General features: G+C 41.1%; 1 protein-coding gene across 1 annotated transcript in view; it reads left to right on the plus strand.

Annotated features, from left to right (window-relative positions):
* Nucleotides 1–15296, plus strand: part of LAPTM4B (lysosomal protein transmembrane 4 beta) — a 61404-nt gene extending 46108 nt beyond the window's left edge. Inside the window, 1 exon segment of the mRNA XM_021386411.1 lies at nt 13290–15296. Coding sequence (XP_021242086.1) covers nt 13290–13364 — 75 coding nt within the window. The 3' untranslated portion in view covers nt 13365–15296.

The raw sequence follows: 22051 nt of genomic DNA on the forward strand, positions 1-22051 counted from the left end.
TAGCTTGCCTTGCACAGTGGTTTGTATGCACGACGTTATGGCTGGGCCACTAGATCAGAGGCAGCTTTTTCCACTGAATAGCAACCACAAGCATACTTTAAAGTGAGCACACATCACAAATGCTGCTGGCATGACTGAGCCTCTGAGCCCTTCTCAGAGCCCCAGTTGAGTGCAAGCAGAGGAATTCGCATCTTTCCTGGTGGTAACTGATAAAACCTGCAAGAAGAAAGCAGGTAAAGAGGGAGGCAGAGAAGAAGAAGCGGAGGCAAGAAGAAGGAAATAAAAAGGATGCAAGCAGATCTGCCCAGCACTTGAAGTAAAACGGGTGATTAATTAATAGCCACATGTAATAGTCTATGTGAGACCTGAAAGTGTTTTCAAAGGCTGGATCTGTTCTGCAGAAGAACCTCAAATTGTACATTCCCACAGCAACGTCTTTAATCAGAGAATCTTCAAAGGGCTCAAGTCCCATGTGGATGCCAGCACTCACATCTCTCGAATGTGTGTGAGCACTTCTGCTTCTTCTGTTTGATTCTCAGTTGCAGAAAAGTATGAACAGTCTATTACTTCCCACAGACAGCTACTCGGCTGCTCCAGCATTTCACTTTCCACCTGCAGTGAAGTCTTATCCCTTGTCAGTTGTCCTTAAGCCTTAATGAAGAGATTGTGTTGCTTCTTCCTTTTTTTTTTTTCCGACATCCCCATCTTCTTATTATCTATAATCAGCTCTTTCTTCCAATACTTCCTTGTTTATGTAAGGATATTTTCTTAGAATCCAGCATTCTCTGCTGAATTGCTTCATGCTGTCTGTTTGCTCTGTTGCTTAGTGCTATTTGCTCATCGAACTTATTGTTATAGGTCTCACCTATTTCCAGGTGCCTGCTGTCAGAAGTCAGCTGTGCTGCTTGGAACTAGCTGTCAACAGTGTCAATATTAGGCAAATGCTTTCCTAAGATTAATAATAAGGCTTCCAAAACATTTTCATTTCTCTTTACAATCACTACATTTACATTTACTTGCAAGTAAAAATACAAGATAAAAAAACATGTTTATCTGTTTTTGTCAATATAGTCTTATTTCAATCAAACAAAATATATCTAGTGATATTTGCAGCTCAAATACTGGAATTACTCTAATGCATTAAAAAAAAAACATTATGAGGTTTGCATTAGAAAGAGATAGATCTGTTTTCATTGTTCATAATTAAAGAAAAATGCGAAGAGGAGATGTGTAATTTAGTTCTTCCACATTTTTTTGAATTCACTAATTCAGAGTGTTGCAATGTAGGGAAAAAAAAGTGTTTATAAAGTGACAGTGTTTCTTTACAGACCGTTTTTCTAGCAGGCTTGATTCACTGCCATCTGACAGCTGCTTTTTTGTAGGCTTCAGAAAATGAGTCCAAGTCTTCATTATAATTCTGAGGATAAGTATCAGTGTGGAGAAAAAATGGTGACAGCTTAAATCCTTATTGCCAACAATACATGGACATACAATTTTTCAGGTCAGGCTCAATCCTGTGTAGTTACACAGTGTAACGAAGCACGGAGGAAGCCTGACTACACCCCAGCAAATACAGTTCAAACTGGGAAGAGTAGTGGGGCCACTGGGTTGGCCCTAGAAGCCCTACCCTTCTGTGAGGCAGCCTTCAGCTCCAAAGCCATCTCACCCTGCTAGATTTGCATCACATCCCCTTGCTCAGAGCGAGCCGAGCCATTGCCAAGTGGGCAAGCAGCTCCCTGCATGTCCCACTTGTTCTAGCTCTGAGCCCCTGTGCTCCAACTTACTCAACACCATAAGCTATGCAGAGGCAGAAATAACATCAGCTGTAAGCTGGGTGGGAGGGAGATGCTGTTGCTGGTGGTTCAGTAGGTGGCATTGTTCTCCTAGAGATTGCACTAAAGTTCAGCTATCATGGAGGAGTATGCAGCTGCCATTGTTTTGCTGAGGGTGTGACAGTTATCTGGAAGACTGACTTCCTGCAGTGAGCAGCTTCTGGTGAATTCTGGACCGTTTGTCCAGTCTGTATTCATTTTCCATAAAGGCGAGAGCTTCCAGTAGAGCAACTGCGTTCTTGCCAAGCCTCCCTCAGGACTCTTTATGGACACAGGGCTTCCTTCCTCCACTGCAGCCTGTCTGGGGCTGCACAGCACTCACGGTCTCAGTCTTCTGTCTTATGAGCAGTGAGGAAAGTGAGATCTGATTTAAATGAACGCTGTAGCGAACCCTCCTTAACTCCAGAATGGCTGAACTATCAGTCATGTGCCAGATTTTAAAAAAATTTAAAAAAATTCATGAGAGCTTCTGGTTGACAGGTGCTTTACAAATGTGATTTACTAATATTAACAGATTTCTACATAAACTAAGACTTTTCCTTCAAGCTGTCATTTCATCACCTTTCGTGACACAGGTGATTTGTAGTCTTAATGCGGTATTACAGTAATTCTGTTATAAACAAGGACTTTCCTTCTGCTTTCACTAGGAAATGCCTAAGCACATTGTACAAGACAAATCGTATTTTGTATGGCAATATTATTAGTGCCACAAAAAGAATGTGCTTGTATAAAAATAGTAATTAGTGAGAAATACTTATGGAAGACAGAACTGGACATCTCAAACTCCCACATCTTACTGCTCCCAAATGTTATGAGATTTCAAAATCTACCTCCAAATTTTACAATTGGCCTATCTCTCTGTTGTGGTGTCCAAAGATGAGTGTTGGATCACCCCACATCCCTAGGCAGATAGAGAAAGAAAAACGGTCCATCTGGTGTGATAAACAGAAGATGGAAGCCTTTCCAGCAGTATCTGTAGTGCATGCATATCTGATAACAACACTCCTGGGAGATGACCATTGCTATTAAACAATTTGGCTGCCCCTTGAGAGCTATCCATAGGTTAACTTTATCTTGTAAACTCTTGAGTGGGAGCAAATGTAATCATAAGAGGGCACAAGATTGGAGGTGGATGTTAGTAATAAAAATGTCCATTGAAAGATTAGTGTGCTCTCACAGCCTGTGCACTCAGGACAGCACATCAACCATTTGTTACACTGAGCCATAATGTACTTCTCCAAGTCATCAGTACTGGTGACATGCAATGCAGTACCCCCTTAGGAATCACATGCTCATCCAGTAAATGCATTTTGAAAGCATGAATGATGAGCTCTGTCCACACGAGATCATGACGCACAACGGGAGATGCGGCAGCAGAGGGCTGGCCAAGATGCAGAAAGGCTTTTGTGTCCTGAGGTACTCTATTGCTCCATGCTTTGAACAGAGAGGATAATTACATCATTATTCTGGATGACTTTTATGAGGTTGTGCATGATGAAAAAATAGACAATATCTTCCTCAATCCAATTTTCTTCCCATGCAAGAGCAATCACAATCTGTTTCTAAATATTGCCGTGCCCTAGTAATACATACATTTATTCATCTATCTGCAGTGCTGAAAACACTGCTTTGTTTCATTGTAGAAATACATAAACTCATGTAAAGTTTCTCAGACAGTGTCTTGGAGAGCTGGTGGCTTAAATAATAATAAATTATAAATAAATAAGCAGTTTTGTGAAAAGTAAAAAACTATCAACTCTAACTCCATACAGAGGATTTTGCAGCACTGAGGCCTACTTTTTCACTGACTGGAGTTATAAGTTGTCTCCAAGCTAGTCTGCTTCCAGTTATTCCATCTGCAACCGTTCTAGTGTGGTTTCCAATGGAAATGCATACATATAAACATGACAATACTTCCTCCATGCTGAGAGGAAGGTTTCCTGGGATTTGACAGACAGTGAATCATGAAACACTTAGACCAATAGTAATTAACTAGAACATTTTGGGCAAACTTTTCAAGCAAGCACATCCGTGAATACAGCAAAGTAAAACATTTCTCATTTGATATTAAATGCTATCTGGCACTGATATTAAACTCTGACTCTGTATCCAGAGATCCTTAATGCTGTCTGGCACTGATATGAAACTCTGGCTCCGTATCCAGAGATCATTCATCTGGAGTCAGAGGAAGGAGAAATAGGCAGATGGGAAGATTTTTGTAAACAGCACTCTCTATGCTCCTCAGAAGGGGTTCCTTTGATTGCACTCATGTGACCAGAGCAGCCGTTTACACTGTAAACAGCCAACTCAGACGCAGATATTTATAAGCAGCAAAGAATTGCTTCCATGGTGTAGTTGATCTCAACTGGAAGAGCAGAAGTCAGGTAGGGGAAAATGCCTGGCAGTCTCCTGAGTGTGAAGGGAACTTCATTCAGATCGAGGTCACCTCCCTCTCGAGCACCTTTCCTGCTACTCTAATGTGCCTGATCTTGGAAATCTCCTTCATCCTGGACTCAAAACTGCCAAGTAAGTTACTTAGTATTACAGAATTAAGTGAAGACTGCCCTGCAGGGGAGTGAGGGTCCTCAGTTGGAAGAGAAACAGAACAAGACAAGAATGTGACAGAGGTCTTTAAAATCACAAATGGCAAAGAGGGTAAAAGAGGAAAAATGTCTCTCTGCCTTAGCAAAAGAAGTAGGGGAAATTCAATAAAATATCAAGTGGCAGATTTCATAGCAAACCAAAAAGGTATTTTTTTATATAGCACCTAGATTACAGAATCCCAGGATGGCTGAGGCTGGCAGGGCCCTCTGGGCCATCTGGCCCACCCCTGCTCCAGCAGGGACACCCAGAGCAGGAGGCCCAGGCCCATGACCAGGCCGCTTCTGAAGGTTTCCAGGGAGGAGACCCCACAGCCTCTGGGCAACCTGTGCCAGTGCTCCAGCACTGCACAGCACAGCAGTGATGTCTGGTGCTCAGAGGGAGCCCCTGTGCTCCAGTTTGTGCCCATGGCCTCTGGTCCTGGCACTGGGCACTACTGAAAGGAGCCTGGCTCCATCCTCTTGGCACTCTTCCTTCAGATACAGACATCGATGAGATCCCCCTGAGCCTCCTTTTCTCCAGACTGAGCAGTTCCAGCTCTCTCAGCCTCTCCTAACAGGAGAGGTGCTCTGGAATCTGCAGCATGTTGGTGGACTTGCATTGGACATTTTCCAGTATGTCCACATCACTCTGGATGGGCCCAGAACTAGACAAAGCACTCCAGGTGTGGTCTCCACCAGTGCTGAGTAGATAGGATCACTTCTTTTGACCTGCTGGCAAAACTTTGCCTAATGCAGCCCAGAATACCATTGGCCTTCTTAGCAGCAAGGGCATGTTGCTGGCTCGTGTTCAACTTGGTGTCCACCAGGACCCCCAGCTCTTTTCTGCAGAGCTGCTCCCAGCTAGGTGCTCCCTGCATGTTCTAGTGCCTGTGGCTGTTCCTCCACAGCTGCAGGGCTTTGTGCTGTTTGTAGACTGCTTGCTTGCTTCCCTGAAGCTGAAAGTGATCTAGGCTGCAGTTAATGGCTTCTCATGGCACCACAGCTGTGGAAGGAAATCCCTCTCCTCTTGACTGGGTGAATCACAGGAAAGCAGAGAAGTCAACATGAAATTAGAAAATGTGATTAGGCAACATTTTCTGGTCTGAAAATTCCATCAGACCACAGAACAGTAACACATGTACATTTATCAGCCTGTACTTTTACATCCTTGGACTGGTACAGATAGGTGATGGGATCACTTAGTTGAAATGAAGCCAGAGTGGAGGACAAGTGCAACTGGGCTTGTGCTGCTTGAAGCTTCAGATCACACTAAAGTTATCCCTGAACCTGATGCATCAGCCCCGTACCATTCTGAGGAGAAACTTCATCCTGAATTCAGGAAGGAAATGGCTAAAAGGCCAGCCATAGCCAAGAAGACATGCAGTAATGCTTTATGTCAGCCTGCAGCCTGTGCCAGCTCTCCTCCCATTGCTGTGCTGGGACTGCATGCTGGACAGAGGTTCCTGGACGAGGAAATTCCTGTGGTTCAGCACTTTTACCCCACAGCACTTTGTGATTCCTGCTCTGGCACTGCCATACTCTCTGTCTGGCTACCACTATTCACTTTGTGGTTACTCTCCCTCCCTAATTAAACAGGAAGGAAGGCCTGTACCTACTGATACTTTTTACATCAGCTGTGTGAGACAGTTATTTACTATTGTCATGAAATTTGCATGAGCCTCTGGTAGAGATTCCTGGTTATGGCCTGGGTGTCTGGGAAGCAGAGGCCACTGCTGCAGGAGGATGAGATGTACTGCAGTGTACGGTGGCTGTGATGAGGCGGTGGGGGTAAACATTTCCAAGTACAGGTCAAATTATCTCTAAATATATATACTTACATTGTAAGTATATCCATAGTTCAGTCCCTGTCTCATACTGTTTTATGCAAGTTTCACCCAAGAGGGTTTTAAATTGACTTAGTGGTCCTGATGGATGAAAAGCTGGACATGAGACAGCAGTGTGCTCTTGCAGCCCAGAAGGCTGACAGTATCCTGGGCTGCATCAAAAGAGGGGTGGACAGCAGGGAGAGAGAGGGGATTGTCCCTTCTGCGCTGCCCTTGTGAGGCCCCTTCTGGAGTACTGTGTCCAGGCCTGGGACCCCTAGCACAGAAAAGATATGGAGCTGTTGGAGCAGGTCCAGAGGAGGGCCACAAAGATGATCAGAGGGCTGGAGCACCTCTCCTACAAAGAAAGGTTGGGGGCTTTTTTAGCTTCGAGAAGAGACAGCTCCAGGGAGACCACACTGTGATCTTCCAATACTTGAAGGAAGCATACGAGCAGGAGGGGGACCAACTTTTTACACAGGTAGATAGTGATAGGACAAGGGGGAATGGATTTAAACTGAAAGAGGGAAGATTTAGTTTAGACATTAAGAAGAAATTTTTTACTCTTGAGGGTGGTGAGGCACTGACACAGGCTGCCCAGAGAAGTTGTGGGTGCTCCACCCCTGGAGGCATTCAAGGCCAGTTTGAATGGGGCCCTTGGCAGGCTGGACTGGTGGGTGGCAGCTCTGCTTATGGCACAGGGCTGGAACTAGATGATCTTTAATGTCCTTTCCAATCCCTTCCCAAGTGATTCTATGAAATCTGTCTTAAGATTTGCAATACCTTTCAAGATGTTTCAAATAATATTCTTGCTTTACAAATGGGAAATCTTTCTATGAGAAAGTCAAATTATTTGTTAAAACTCAAAAGTTCCAAGACAGGGTCAGGACTGGATTGCTGTAGCGATTACCTTAATTCTACTCAATCGTGCATTGTCATATGTTCCTGTTTATGTATTGTGTATTGATGTAGTGTGAAGTCCTTTCGCATGAAGGATTGGACTTTTACTGAATAGCTTTTAGGTATTGTTTGCTGTGAGCCCCTGAAATGTATTCACATTGCCTCACAGGCTCTTTAACAGTAAATCTGGAAGTTGCTGTGCCATGGAAGTGCTCCCCTGGGTGATAGAGAACTGGAAGATAATCACTTGTTTATGAAGTAGAATCCAAGCACGTATTCCTCACAGATTTGTGAGGAAGTGATACTCTGCATTTCACAGCACAGTTCTTGAAGCGCAGAGGATTCATAGGGCCAGTCCCAGAACACATCACTCATCTCAGTAAGTAGGGGTGGGTCTTGTTCATGCTGCAGGAAGAATTCTCAAACACTGGACAGCAGCTGGCTCCATTTCCTTTCATATATTAAAAATCAGAATTTAAATTATTTTACAGTAAATTTGTATGTGTTACAATTTTTTCATCTATCCTGGTTGATACACAGAAGATTGTTTTCCAAATTTATTCAATATTTTATATAATAATCCTGGGTTTACGGACTGGAGATTGAAGGGCTAATGTGTCTGGAAGCTAAAGTTTGAGAAAACATCTGGAATGCTGAGTACCACCATCAGCACTTACCACAGAAATTTTTAATCTATAGCTTTTTTGGCATATTCGAGCACATATATATCTGTTCTAGAAAGTGTCTGAGAAAAGTATTGTAGAGCTGTCTCTAACAGTGTTTGTTTCTAACAAGACACCAGCAAGGTATTTTGCTGTGGGGACTCACAAAGGTTTCACGTAGTTGCCAGCCCAAATACAGTTCAAACCAGAAGCTGTTTTGTGATAACTGTACCCTTCCACTCAGAGAAGAATACACATGGCTTTGGCGAAAATGTGATCCAAAGATTTCTATCGAGTTCAATGAGTTGTGGGTCAGGCTCTCAAGAATGCAGAAATAATTGATTACTCAAATATTTAAGTTTACTCACACAGGACTAAGCACATTTTGTCCTCTACAAATGTACTAGACGCCAAACAGATCCAAGATCTTGAGTTAAAACTGGAATACATGTAGCAATATGAGAGAACTTGCACAAATGCTGAAGAAAGAAAACTGCCTAGTGAAAGTTCAGGTTAATGGGGAAACAGCTGCAAAAAATATGGAAGGATTATTGAAATGATGCAATTCCCTCCCCTCAAAAGACTTTGGGCAAAGATTAATTCCAAACCATTTGAATCTACAAATATTTGCCTCTGTTTTTTTTTAGGCATGTTTCTAAGTAATGACTTTAAAAACTTATTCTCCCCAAACAGATTAACTAGGATGTAAAAAATAAGAAATGACATATGATTATATTAACTGAATGTGCTATAGCTATTGGGAAACTCGTATGGTAATTATTTCTTCCAGTGAAGGTCATGTTCTTTATAACAGAGAGAAGCTTATGTAATACAATTATCCAAATAAGTAGGATGACACCAGCTAAGTAAGGACCAGGATTTCTTATGAGTTACTTCTGGATTACTTCTGCATACTATAAAGCAAGACTGCTTATTACCAAATGCTTAAATGGCACTGGGAGCAAAGCCCAGCACTCAGGACTCTCCATCTCACCTAAGTACTAACTATGGGGCTACAGAGCCACGCTTTCTCTTATTTCCTTCCTTTCCCATGGATTCTTTCATACTTGGCTTTGCTGTGACAACAGAAGGGTGGGAAATGGCCTTTCCAGCCTAAATGATAACCTTGTGTCTGAGAAATTCATCTGAGAAACGGGAGATGTGAGTTTGAATCCTGTTGGTCTGGGAGCCCTTACAGTTCCGATCTTACAGTCTCTGGGCAATGTTTTTGTCACATTATACAAACAGCGAGTAATGTCACCTCCTTTTCTGGCTGCATATTAAAGGATGATATTACAACCCTATGTGCTTCTTAAATACAGTTATAGGTGTTGTGAAAGAAGTTAGGAGCTTTTTTCCTCTAGGTTTTAGGCATCCAATGGGACCGAAGCCTAACCTTACAAATGTGCTAGCTGGTCCAGCCATTAAAGTCCAGGGTTTTGCTTCACAGGAATCACTGAGTTCCATAAAATGGGAGGCCTCTGTATTTCCTCATTTTAGTAACTTTCAAGTGACAACCTCAAATATTCTGTAAACATTAGTTCCAGAGCAATGAACAGGCAATGAAATGCTCAAATGTAGGAAGCAAAATGCTTCAGATGCCTTAGTGCATATTCTGCCTTGGGGATACCATGGACCTAAAGTATGCTTATACGTTTGTCATTCATTAATTATTTTAGGCTAGGTGCCCATTCTAATTAGGTTCTCAGATAAGGCTGAATAGAGAGTTTCCGTATACTTCTCCAGCTTCTGAATTCACCCCTTCACTCAATTTCTGGCTTCCATTTTAGGTCTTTGGAGAGCACGTTTTGCTGGAATAACCAAGCAGTTTATGACCAAGGCACCTACCTGCTTCCATTATACAACACTGAGATTTAAAATTAAGATAAGACATGAGAAAAATGTCAAGATCCAGATTTTCATTTTATCTAGTTTGGTATAAATTAAAACATTAAAATTTGAATGGAATTCTCTTTTCATTGGGATTTTTGTAACCATTTCAAGAGTAAGTAATTAAAAGATGAGATAATACAGCTTTTATATTCATTCAGCTGGCAAATGATTAAGTAACAGTAACAAAAACATATTGACTGAAAGTAAAACAGTTAAATTATGTTTAAAAACCTTTACTATTCTAACAAAGTGGTATACTTGGGGTCCCAGATGGTGCCATGTATTCCGTAAACTGTCTGCTCTCCTCCAAGTTTTGTCCATCATGTTCATTCATATTAAACATTATTAAACATCCCATACATTTTTTTTTAATAACTCAAATACTGCTAGCAAAGGCAAAGGAAGTAATTTTGAATTCTGCTTATTCTACAGTCATTCTTTTTTATAGCTCACGATTCTGTTCATGTCAAAGAAATGCAAGGTTGTGGTATTTGAATAGTTAAACGCAAAAACCTGTGGGGAGTAAGCCTGTAAATTCATCACTGGTGGAACACTTAAGATAAATAACCCTTACCAGCAATGAAGTGACTATAAGCCTTACAGACATTTGCAAACACTCTTTAGCCTTACACTGTAGATAATTTAATGCAAAACTTCTGGATCTCTTTAGTAGCCTCCCCAGTTAATAGCCTGTACGCCTTGAATATTCCTATAGAAGTTCAGATGCCTTAGGATATGGCCAATGGCTTCTCCAAAGTGGCTCCTGTAGGTGCTCCTATCTCCTCTCACTTCTTACAAAACTGTCGAGAAAGCATTTGATACAGCTGCTTGGGGTCAGTGACATACGTATGAGTTATGGGTCCATAGAACAAAGCAGAACACTCATCTCCCCAGAGAATGGTAAAAAGCCTTGCTAGGAAGCTCTTCTCCTACCTGATGGATTTCATTTTGTACAAGAGAGAAGGGAGTGAAAAAGCAAGTCCTTCAGGAAACCTATTGCAAATTACAGTAATCATGTTGGTAGAGTACTGATTTTGATGTAACCACAGATGTTTTAGCTTTAACAAGACCAAGTGCCAGGTCCTGCAGCTTGGCCACAACCCCATGCACTGCTAGAGGCCTGACGCAGAGTGGCTGGAAAGCTGCATGGAGAAAAAGGACCTGGGAGTGTTAGTTGACAGCCCGCTGAACATGAGCCAACAGTGTGCCCAGGTGGCCAAGAAGGCCAACGGCATCATGGCTTGTGTCAGAAATAGTGCAGCCAGCAGGAGCAGGGAGGTGATCACCCCTCTGTACTCTGCACTGGTGGGGCCACACCTCAAGTGCTGGGTTGTTTTGGGCCCCTCACTACAAGAAAGACATCAAGGCCCTGGAGAGTGTCCGGAGAAGGGCAGCAAAGTTAGTGAGGTGTCTGGAGCTCAAGATTTATGGGGACCAGCTGAGGGAACTGGGATTGTTCAGTCTGGAGAAGAGGAGGCTCAGGGGGACCTTATCGCTCCCTACAGCTGCCTGAAAGGAGGCTGTGGTGAGGTGGGGGTCAGCCTCTTCTCCTAGGTGACGAGAGGTAATGGCTTTAAGTTGCACCAGGGGAGGTTCAGGTTGGATATTAGGAAGAATTTCTTCTCAGAAAGTGTGGTGAGGTATTGGAATAGGCTGCCCAGGAAAGTGTTCAAGAAGAGGGCAGATGTCACACTGAGTGGCATGGTCTAGAGCGCTCACAGCCATGGGTTGATTGTTGGACTAGATGATCTTAGTGGTCTTTCCAACCTTAATTATTTTACGATTCTATAACTGATCAGAAAGAGAGAGGATTGGGGCACAGGGAGAGGTATTGTTCTTTATTAATTAACTAACAGATCTGGAAAATTGACAACTTTTTGGAATGAATCTGCTGTAATTTCTTATTATGTCTGGTGAAATGGATGCTGAACTTGAAAGAAATAGACAACAGTTTGGGGCAGAGCATTACAGAAGTACAGAGAAAGGTAACTCATCTCAAAGTGAACTTGATTAAATTTAATTACAAATTACATTGTTTCATAATGCTAATGAATATGCTTCTGTACATTTTAGAAATGGTGCCTTTTTTTAGAAACAAAAGGATTTTACCAGAGACCTAAGACTATTAAACTAATGGTCAGCACTAGGGAGAAGAACTCAGTTTAAGTGTTCTTCATGGTTTACGTGTTCTAGCAGGGTGATTTACTGAGGTTACACTGTAATATATACTTAGGATTTTTATCACAATATTTATATAAAGTTCTATATGTTGTTATAATATAATTAGATAAGTGGTCTGCCATAAATTGTTTACACCCTTTCAACTTGACATTATTTATTAAATGCTTTATAATACAGAGCTTTTTAGATGTAGTAGTTGATGTATGCATCATATATCACATTTAGAGGCTCAAACATATGGTATTAATAAAGAGCAATGGCTGACAATTTCCTTTTCTAAATAGTGAAACTTTTTTGTTAAGAGCAGAAGATGCCAAGGTGTCTGTTTTGTAACCCAGTGAACATGTGCACAGATGTACTTGAACACTGTCATCAGTGCGTGTTTGTAAACTCACATAAGTATTATATGAATCACGCTTGGAACCATCCTACAAATAACAGATCCAAAGTCTATTTAAATCTATAGAAAGATTCCCACTGATTTTAATATGCTGTGGATGATGTCCAAGCTAAGTGACTGTGAATGTTTCTTTGAAGAAAGCAGATTATCAACTTATTTAAAAGCTGAAGAAATCCTCTTGTGGCAAAATTTCCTTTGACTTTAGTGGAGTCAGGTTTTTCCCTGTGCATGTTTAGACATTTAGCTTCATGTGCCCTTTAATGACCAAGAAGGGATGTTGATAAATTTGGAAATTCCATTACAAATAATTGATCTTCAACTGTGTAAAGTATCTCTGCCAGTGCACCATGACTTGTTTTTACACACTATTGATATATTTTAGGGAATGCAAACTATATCTTTGTTTAGACATCTATTTTACCCTCAGTTCCTACTGGGATTCACAGACCAAGTGCTCTGTCACTTTTTTACATGCAAGCTACTTACTGTCAGTGCTCATGTCATTAAAAGTTGCACGATAGCTAGCATACTGGCTTAAAGAAGCAGAAACCTTGGTTCAAATTCCTCATCTGCCCTGTGTGGTTTGAACTTGCATCTCCCACGTCCTAGGGAGCTGCCTGGCCTCCTGGCTGATGGGCTGATATATGATTAAAGCTGCCTTAATTTCTATCAGATGTTGAAGTATTTACTGGAGGGGCTTATGGGAATGCACATCTTCCCTCTCACAGCTGAGAGCCCCTGAAGCACAAAAGTGGAGATTTATTGAGACATTGGGTAACTTGTTTTCAATTTTCTTTCCTTCTCACCACCCCAAAGTAATTCTTAGCTATTCCAGTGAGTTTTCAGAGAGGCTCGGGGGACTTTTCGCACTCTGGCTTAGGAGCCTGAGCACTCTTCCAAGAGATGTGGTTCAAGCTCTCCAGACAGAGGGCAGCTGCAGAATAAGCAGCTACTGTCACTGATACATTGAAGAAAATCCTTTTTTGACAATATAACCTTTTTCTCCTTTCCTGCAGGTGCTGTTGCCACCATATGATGATCCTGCAAACGGAGCTGCTAAAGATCCACCACCACCTTATGTGTCAGCATAAGCAAGAGGGAGTTGTATACCTAGGGAGGATAGCTTTACTTTTCAGATATTGGAGCAATAGTTTGATAATTTCACTTCTATGTTTCAACATCTATGGGTTATACATTGCTGTTCCGCTGACATATTGAAACCTAAATTGTACGATTAAAATTCTGTAGATAGTTTTAATAATTTGCTGCAACTACAGTTGTGTGCTGAACTAGTTTCAGAACAATTCTGGGTAGCGATAAGGTTACAGTAGTCACTGAATAGCTTTGACCACCATGTCTGACATACAGTCATAGAGAATGCAGGACTTTGCATTATCAAACAGATCAAACAGGTTCAGAGAGTAATTTCCTTTTTTTTTTTTTTTTTAATTTATAAAAATTCCAAAGCATTGCACGTTTTTCTCAGATGCCCAATTTGACCTTCAGAATACAGATCAAGTCCGAAAAGTGACAATCAGCTTCATTCCTGTTCTGCAAAAAATTATTATTATCCTATGAAAGGTGATGATTGCAAGGAGTTTTGCACACTATTGTCACCTGGCTAGAGAGAAGCCAATCTATTAGGGAAAAATAGGTATAGGAAATCAGAGTACACAAAGTACTCTGTGATGTCTAACAAGTCAGAACTTGTCCAGCAGGACTCACCTTGTCCCATCCTGCAACTATTCTAATGTTCAAAACAGAAGTTCTTACCAACTGGTGATTTTCTCTTCCTGCCTATACACCCTTTTCCTCTCTAGAAACTTCTCAGATAGCATTTTGAGGTCACAAGATCCCTGTTTTTAAAGCCCCATGGTTAGGTGACAAAGCTGCATCTTTCACACTCGATATGCAAATGTTTTCCTATTGGAATGTGCCTGTAAATATCGCAGCGTTGTGTTGAGTGTGAAGTAAATTATGCAGATTCTAAGATATATGCTCCCAACCGATGGGAAACTTATGCATGTAATTTCACTGAGCATTAGCAGATATTTTTAGCGTATTTCTCATGTATACCAACATAGGGGTTTTAGATTCCTTTTGTAACTGAACTGGTAATGCTGAGAGTTCTTCTCACGGGACTCATCCATCCATGAATGCTTGTGTGAGGTATTTTTTTGCTCCCCAGAGAAGTGCCTCCTGCACATGTAACTTTTTTGTTGTTGATGAAGGTTATCCTTTTAATTGAAAAGCATCAGGGCAAGGAAATAAAATGCGTGTCTCTACCTCTCATCACTCCTCCCTCTGGTGCCTCCTCTCCTTTCGGGGTGATCAAACAGGCTGATGCCACTGCGCACAGGGAAAGGGCAGTGCAGAGGTGGACCACAGTTGGGAGGGGTACCAGAAGGACCCAAGCTGCCCTCTCCCTGTGACTGGGCTGGCATGGGAGTCCGTGCCCTTTCCAAGGAGGACACCTGTTCTCGCCCTCAGTGCATTGACACTATTCTGCAGCCCAAAGGAGAGTGGAGCTTTTCCTGCCTTTTTCTGGAAAAGAGCTTTCCAGGGGAATGCAGGACCAACTTCTTTTCACAGAGGTTCTCACTGTGACCTATCCTTGCGTAGGCCATGGAAGGAAGAATCAGACTCTTCTACCACACCTCTGGGAAAATGCAGGTCCCAATCTGCCTTTTGGCATTTTACACTGTAGTTCGTTCACTCTGGGATCAAAATAAGCAATGATTTTGACCAAACCCATCCTGAAGTCCATCCATCGATCTCTGTCACAACCCTATTGCTTCCTTCAGAATAACTCCATTATCTCCTACCTAGATGCAGTTATCTTTGGGAATTTATCTGAATTTGAGGGTTGGGCTGGCTGGTTGGGCTTCTGACCTTCATTTTCTTTCATTCTTGACAGATTTGTGAAGGATTTTAAATAACCATCTGTTTGAGAAAAGCTGGTTGTAAATACATCACATCTGTGTATACAAACTTCTCTACAATAAAGGGGCGTTTCCTCATGAGTGTGGAAATCATTTTTGCTGGACTTCCAAGAACAAACCTACACGAATTCCTCTCCAATCAATCTGACATGTTTTGCTCTGACATTTGCTCTGTAAATGAGCTAAACAACCACCTTTTCCTCTGTACTGTATAAGCAGAGAAAAGAACAGGAAGTTTATCAGATAATTTATTGTACAATAAAAACAAGAGATAATTGAAGCTTTTGGTTTGTTGTCCAGAACTGCAGGCAGTTTTCCAAGTCTGATGAAGTGTGTTATACAGAACAGGGCTATACTGAGCTATACTGAAAGCTGTGGCTTCCTTTTCTGCACATTGTTATGGGGATAATGTTGTGCTAATTCACATGAAATTTCTGTAGATGTTAGCTTGTCTGACTGAAAAAACAAGACCTCTTCATTTACACCATACATGCATGAGTGTGACTGAATGTGTATGTACTCCTGTCATTTCTCCTTGTATCATTCAGATTTGGGCCGATTTGAGTTAAAGGGGTCACAGGTTATGGTGTCAAAACCATGACATTTCAGCACATAGTGTAGACAGACAGGTAGGAGGGAGCAGATAATGCAGCGTAAGTTCAGCTCTGCTGATATATCGGAGGACACGTATAGGAGATGAGTTACCCCACTCCCAAGGAAAAGCTGGATTCTCAGGGTCATAGGAAGAGATGTGAACCCCAGCTGAAGGTTTTTTGTCCTCAGTTGTTGAAATCATTCTCCATTTCTGAGTCTAAGCCTGGGGAATTCACACCACAGCTTGTCTGTAATTCATTTTTAATAGTCATCTGTGATCACAAACCCATTAAAAACCTAGCTTGTTAGGATTCTGGGAGCTTTGGGAACTGCTTGTTTCTAACAGCGCTTTTCTTACCATTCCATGCACTTGTCCCCATCCCCTAGATATTAGGAATACACATTTACTCAAAGTGTCTCCTATTTTCTTACCTTAAACTCTAGTATAGCAGTTTATTAATGATAACATCTGGTAACTGAGGAAAGGTAAGAAGATTTTTTCAGGGTATGTTGATATGGAACACCATATATAAGAAGCCAAAGCCAGAAAATAACAATCTAAACTTTGACAATAGCAGAAATGTAAGTAGATCTTTTGCTGAAATCTTTAATTTTTTTTAAAGTTCAGTTTCAAAGCATCGTAGGCTTCACAAAGTTGACACATGCTAAACCATAAATTCCATTTCTCTCATCTGTGCCTGACGCTCTTATTCCTAATGGAACAGTGTAGCTTGCCTTTCTCAAACACACATCTGTGCATCATACTGGGGAAAGTAAAGGGGAATTCATTCATAATGGTGACCCAGTAGCGTGACACTTGTAAGTACACGATATTTTCTAAGAATTAACAACCATTGTTTTAGATGTTAACCTATCTGTATTCCTTTGGGAAAACCTTCGGTCTCTGAAAACAGTCCAGAATTGATATCTTACCAAAGGCCATATCAGACTGATTTACAGCCAGAGAAATGCTTGGCAAGGAAGCAGAGGGAAAAAAAAAAGTATACTCTTTAAACAGCACAGAGGGAAGGTGTTGTTGCATTGAGAGATTCACTGCTACAAACCTGGTTGGTTGATGCGCTCTCTTTCTCCTATGGTCAGGGGGAAATAAATATAATTGCTCCTGTATCCTTTCATGTAGGCTGTTATACCAGCTCTGTTGCAAATTTTCATCACTGGAATGGATAATATCTTCGTCTTAGTTGTAACGTGAAGACATCTACAGATGTCTTTTGCTAAATCTAAGGGAACATTGATTAAATTCCTACCAAACTGTCTAGTTTGACAGAAGACTCCAAGCATTTATTTAGTGGCTGCTACTCTGGAGCTAAGTTATATCCTCCCCATTTATATGTTTATAGTAGGTGCAGAATTTGCAGTCAGGTATCATGAAAAAATATTTCTTGCAAGATGTTGGCTCCTGTGGCTAGGGAGATGTTCCCGCACTGTCTCATTTCACAGCTCAGAGAAATCTAAACAGCAGCCACAGCTATCTAAAGAGAGGCTGGGCTCTGATAAATCAGGATTAGAATCCTTTCAGGGAAGGACTCTGGTATTTGTAAGCGATGGCCCCACACCCATGGATTTGACCCAAAATGGTTCTGCAACGTGGCCAGTTTTTCAGCGGAATAGCTCAACAGGGTGTGGAAGGCAGATCTGTGACCTTCTGCCTGCAGCCTGCCTACCTCCAGCAGAACAAGGTGCCGGAGCAACAGGAGTGCAGCCCCATTGCCACTTAGCCAGCATATACTAAGTCATTTCAAAGCAAAAAGGCTGTTCTACAAAAAAAAAAAAAAAAAAAAAATCCTAGACAATGAGCTACAGCAGTAGTTTAAGTGAAGAAATAACATGATATTCAGTGTGTATCTTACTTTGTTTACTTTCAGTTTATTCAAACCTTTCAATCAAGAGTGTTCTGAAAAAGTCACGAAATGTCTCTGTCCTTAGTAGCCAAAACTGGACTTAAGTAATTGGCCTGAGATGAGAACAGCGGGTGGCTTGGAAGGCTGACTGAGCAGCGAGGAGATGAGTCAGGGATGTGGCAGGGCTAGCCAGCAGAGGAGCTGCGGGGCTGCCCTGGGAGAGGGAGCTGCAGCCATTCCAGAGGGCTCCGCTTGCTCTTTCAGGTCAGCGTGACCAGGAGTAGCAGGGACGAGCCACACAGTTTTTCAGCCCAGAATCTGGGCATCATTCCAGTACCTAAATGCATCCTGCTTATAGTTCTATCTATTCTCTTTTCATGTAGACTATGTCTGGGTATATAAAAAAAATCTTTTTTTTTTTTTTTTTGTGGGCTTGAAAGATTTTTTGAGACTTCTTTTGCTTCGTCAGTAGGAACTCTGAGGAGATCGTCTCCCTCCAAAGTGCCCCATTTCAGATTCATTCATGACAACGGGGGCAAGGATGCAACTGGAGACAGAGGTCCAGCACTGGCAGACTTAGCACCAATCCCCTGAGACATTCAGTATCAGGGTGGGTTAGGTGCTCTCAGATACAGATACCATCCCAATCAGACAGGCACATTCTGCCTTATGGATGGCAGATCTTTTGGCCTGCACAAACAGATGTCCTGTGTCTTACAGCTTTTCAGTCATATTTTGTAACATTTACAGTTATGTTTTGCATATCACCCATACACCAGTCTAAGACTGATAGATAAACAACAAATTGGTGGGGCATTCTGGAGATTGGTCCTATTTATATTGATGAGGTCATTCTTGGCAGTATCAGAAGTGCTCGCCTGAGGACAGCGAGGGCAATAGAAGTTCAGGACCAAAGGTGAGAGCTGGCAACTAGTTGTAAATATTTACCTTTTGTGAGTTCATGAATTTTTCTCCTCATCAAATTGTTACAAAATTGGAATTGGTTTCATTTCCTTCGCTGTATTAGAACCAAGGATGAAATTAAGTTTATCAGTTACACAGGCTAGCCTAAGTTTCTTCCTATAGTGTGATCCTGCTTCTTCGTTTTTCATAAAGAAAAAGTAACTTAAGAAAAAGTTCAAAATGCTTTTAATGAAGGAAACTAGTAGGTACAGCAATTTGTTGTTCTTTTTCCCCCAAAATACAGAATTCTGCTTCTTTTTTTCTAATGGAAATGTTTTCCTTTTAACAAATATTTATAGCCAGATTTTCATCCTAGGAACACTAGTTGGTTTCCATTTCAAAAGTATACTTTATTTATGGTTATTACTATCATTATTGTTGTTGTTGTTATTAATCTTGTGAATTAGCAGGGGAAAAAAAAGGCCCATAGCACAACATAATACATAATTGACTGTGAACTTCTGATTGCTCTTTCCTCTCTTTGCAATTCAATTTTTCAACCTGGATATAAAACCTGACATGGTACTTCGCAAAAATAAAGACCAATACAGGTGATGTATCATTATGCTGAACAGACACTATGAGTGCTCCAGGGGTCAAGAAGAGCAGATCTTGCAAAACATGGATATCAGAAAAACTTGGCTGTAACTGCTGTATTCCTATTAGCACCAATCGGTACGACACACAGTACAAGAGTCTCCAGGGCAGCAGAGGCCATGCGATTCGAGCTGGGACCAGCTCATTTTGCACAAGCAGTCTGAGGATGGGTTACAAACACTGGCATTTGGAAAAAGGAGAGAGGTGGAGGAAGAACAGCTTCACCTTCACCAGGTAGAATTACAAGCTGGGAAATTTTTGTGATACAATTCTTTATCACGTGTTTGTGATGTCTACATACAATCAACACACAGTGTCTTTTCTGGACGTTTTTTAGTTTATATCTTGCTTTTCTCCATTATATGTATCACAGACTGCAAAGTCTATAGTTGATTCTACTTTGCTTTTGAAGCAAAAAGAGTTTATCCATTTTACTGTGAGTCTGTAACTTTTCCTTTGAGTTGGAATGGGTTTGGGTTGGATTCAGTTTACTACCCAAACAGGTTTACCACAACTACAAGCTACACTAAGAGGTTACTACAGAGCTTTGGCATCACACAGTTTTTCTTTTACTGTGATTTAGCTTTTTCTCTGAAATCTAATCTTGCATTTGGACGGATTTTCCAGATATTTGGGGGCAGGGAGCTTGAGGAATTTTTTTACATCACTAGGAAGACATGACATTATTTAAGATATGCTATAGCTTCAGTCACAGAGTAGTATTTTCAAGTAATCTTTCATCTTCTGTGCTTTCACCACAACAAAGTTATCTTTCTCTTCAGTCTTTAAAAGCACAGTGGCCTGGTGCAAAGCCAAAATATTGGCAAATGCCACTGTCAATAGTGGTATTCAAAAAGCACATTTTGGAGAGTTTCTGAATTAGAACTTTTAGACTACATGCATAATAGAATATCCATCATACAAAGTTGTAACCTAAAGAGGCTGAATACCGTCCCTGGGGATTTTTTAGGTCATCTCCTCTATAACTTTTTCTATAATTCCGTGATTTGGTGCACTCTGAAAACTGATAATGGAACACAGGACTGCTTGGGAAAACAGACCTTCTCAAACTTTCTTTTTTAATGGAGCTATGGAATGGTTCAGTGTGGGTCTGAGTGCAAACATTATACACTTGGTCATTTCTTAGGCACTTCACCTGATACAGTATAATATTTTGACTAGAGAACTAGAATGATGTAGGGACGGCATTTCACAGATGAGATAGATTGCAAAACAGCTGATAAATCTCAGCTACATATAAGCAAAGAATTCTCAGCATTTCAAGAGAAATTCTGCAAGGATCAGTTTTTGATGACATGGTGCTTAAAATTCTTAATCCGTTACCTTAAAGAGCATAAATCATCAATAAAAAGGCAAAAAAAGGTCAGGTTATGTCTTGCCCATAACTTAGGGCTGTAAGTAATTCAAGAAAAATGTTAAAAAAGATTGGAGTGAATTAGTGAAGACCTGAAAGAGTCATTAGAGAGTTGGAAAATATGCCACCAAGCAAAAAAATTCAGAAAATGCAATGGCTTTAATAACTCGGATTTAAGAGGTGACTTAAGGACACCATATAAGTAAGTACATACATAGGGAACAAACCTTTAATAAAAGGTGTCTTCCATGTAACCAACAAAAGTTAACAGAACTCAGTGGCAGAAACCTGAAGTTAGAAAAATCAGATAGAAACAAGCTGACTTCCTGCGATCCTGCATCCCTTTCACATTTGATAAAGTCTTGTAAGGGTTTTTTTTCTTGCTGGCAATATTTTGAGTAACAAAGGAATGCTCTTGCAAAGCAATTCATAAATGTATTCAGGAATGAATTAGTGTAGGAAAATTCTGCCTCTTTTGGTATGTAGAAGCTTTAAAAAAAAATCTAGATATTTTATTCCCAAACTGGTGTCTAGACATGTTCAGTCGTTGCCTACCCTTATAGAAGCTTGAACAGCACTCGGGGTCCTCTGCACAGCCTGGCAAGTACAGGAACAGCCTGGGCTGTAAGGACCTGCCTTACTCTCTTCTCTTACCTTGAATCAGGTCTGGCAACCATGGGAACAAACACTCACTCACATTTCTTCATGCTCTCTATAAGGCACCAAGTCCTCCAGGAACTGCTGTCACAAGTCCAGGTATTGTAGGGCCAGTCTTTCAGGAGTCAAATCTGTTTGAAGGGGATGATATTCTTAGGAAAGCACCAAAACTTCTGAACGCATATTTAACTCAAATCTCCTTTACATCTAAGCTCGGGGTAGGCTTTGGTGCCTCCTGAACAAACCCCTTTATCTTCTTGAGGTGATTGACAAGTCAGATTTATCTGGGGACCAGGATGAGAGCAGTGCCACAGCTGGAAGAAAATATGTTTTCAATCTGCAACATTTAATCAACACCAAACTGGTTCATAATAGCTACAGTCTTTACCACAACAGCCTTTCAACAGAATATATTTCTCCTGGGTCACTTTATATCTTTATATCATTTACAAGACAGCCTGCTTCAATTTAATAGTAGCAATACCGTCAATTAATTTCATTGAAGATGAAATCAGAGTAAATCTCAAGTCAGGAGCACTCAGGGCATGGCTTAAATTACCTCTGGAAGTGCTGCAAATACCATTGTATTGTACATATGTTGAAAGTTACAGGCAAAACTAAAGTGTGTGAATATAGTTGGCAGAGTAGCAATCCCAGTATGATGTTTCAGCTACTTAAAGTAGCTGAGTGGGTTCTGCAGATAAATTCAGTACACTTTTGAGCTACTGCAGTCATTTGAATATCTCTCTGCAACTAGAAGGAATTTATGTTGCATCTTTTTTAAGATA

The sequence above is a fragment of the Numida meleagris genome, chromosome 2 (genome assembly GCF_002078875.1).
Source record: "Numida meleagris isolate 19003 breed g44 Domestic line chromosome 2, NumMel1.0, whole genome shotgun sequence".
Classification (NCBI taxonomy): Eukaryota; Metazoa; Chordata; class Aves; order Galliformes; family Numididae; genus Numida; species Numida meleagris.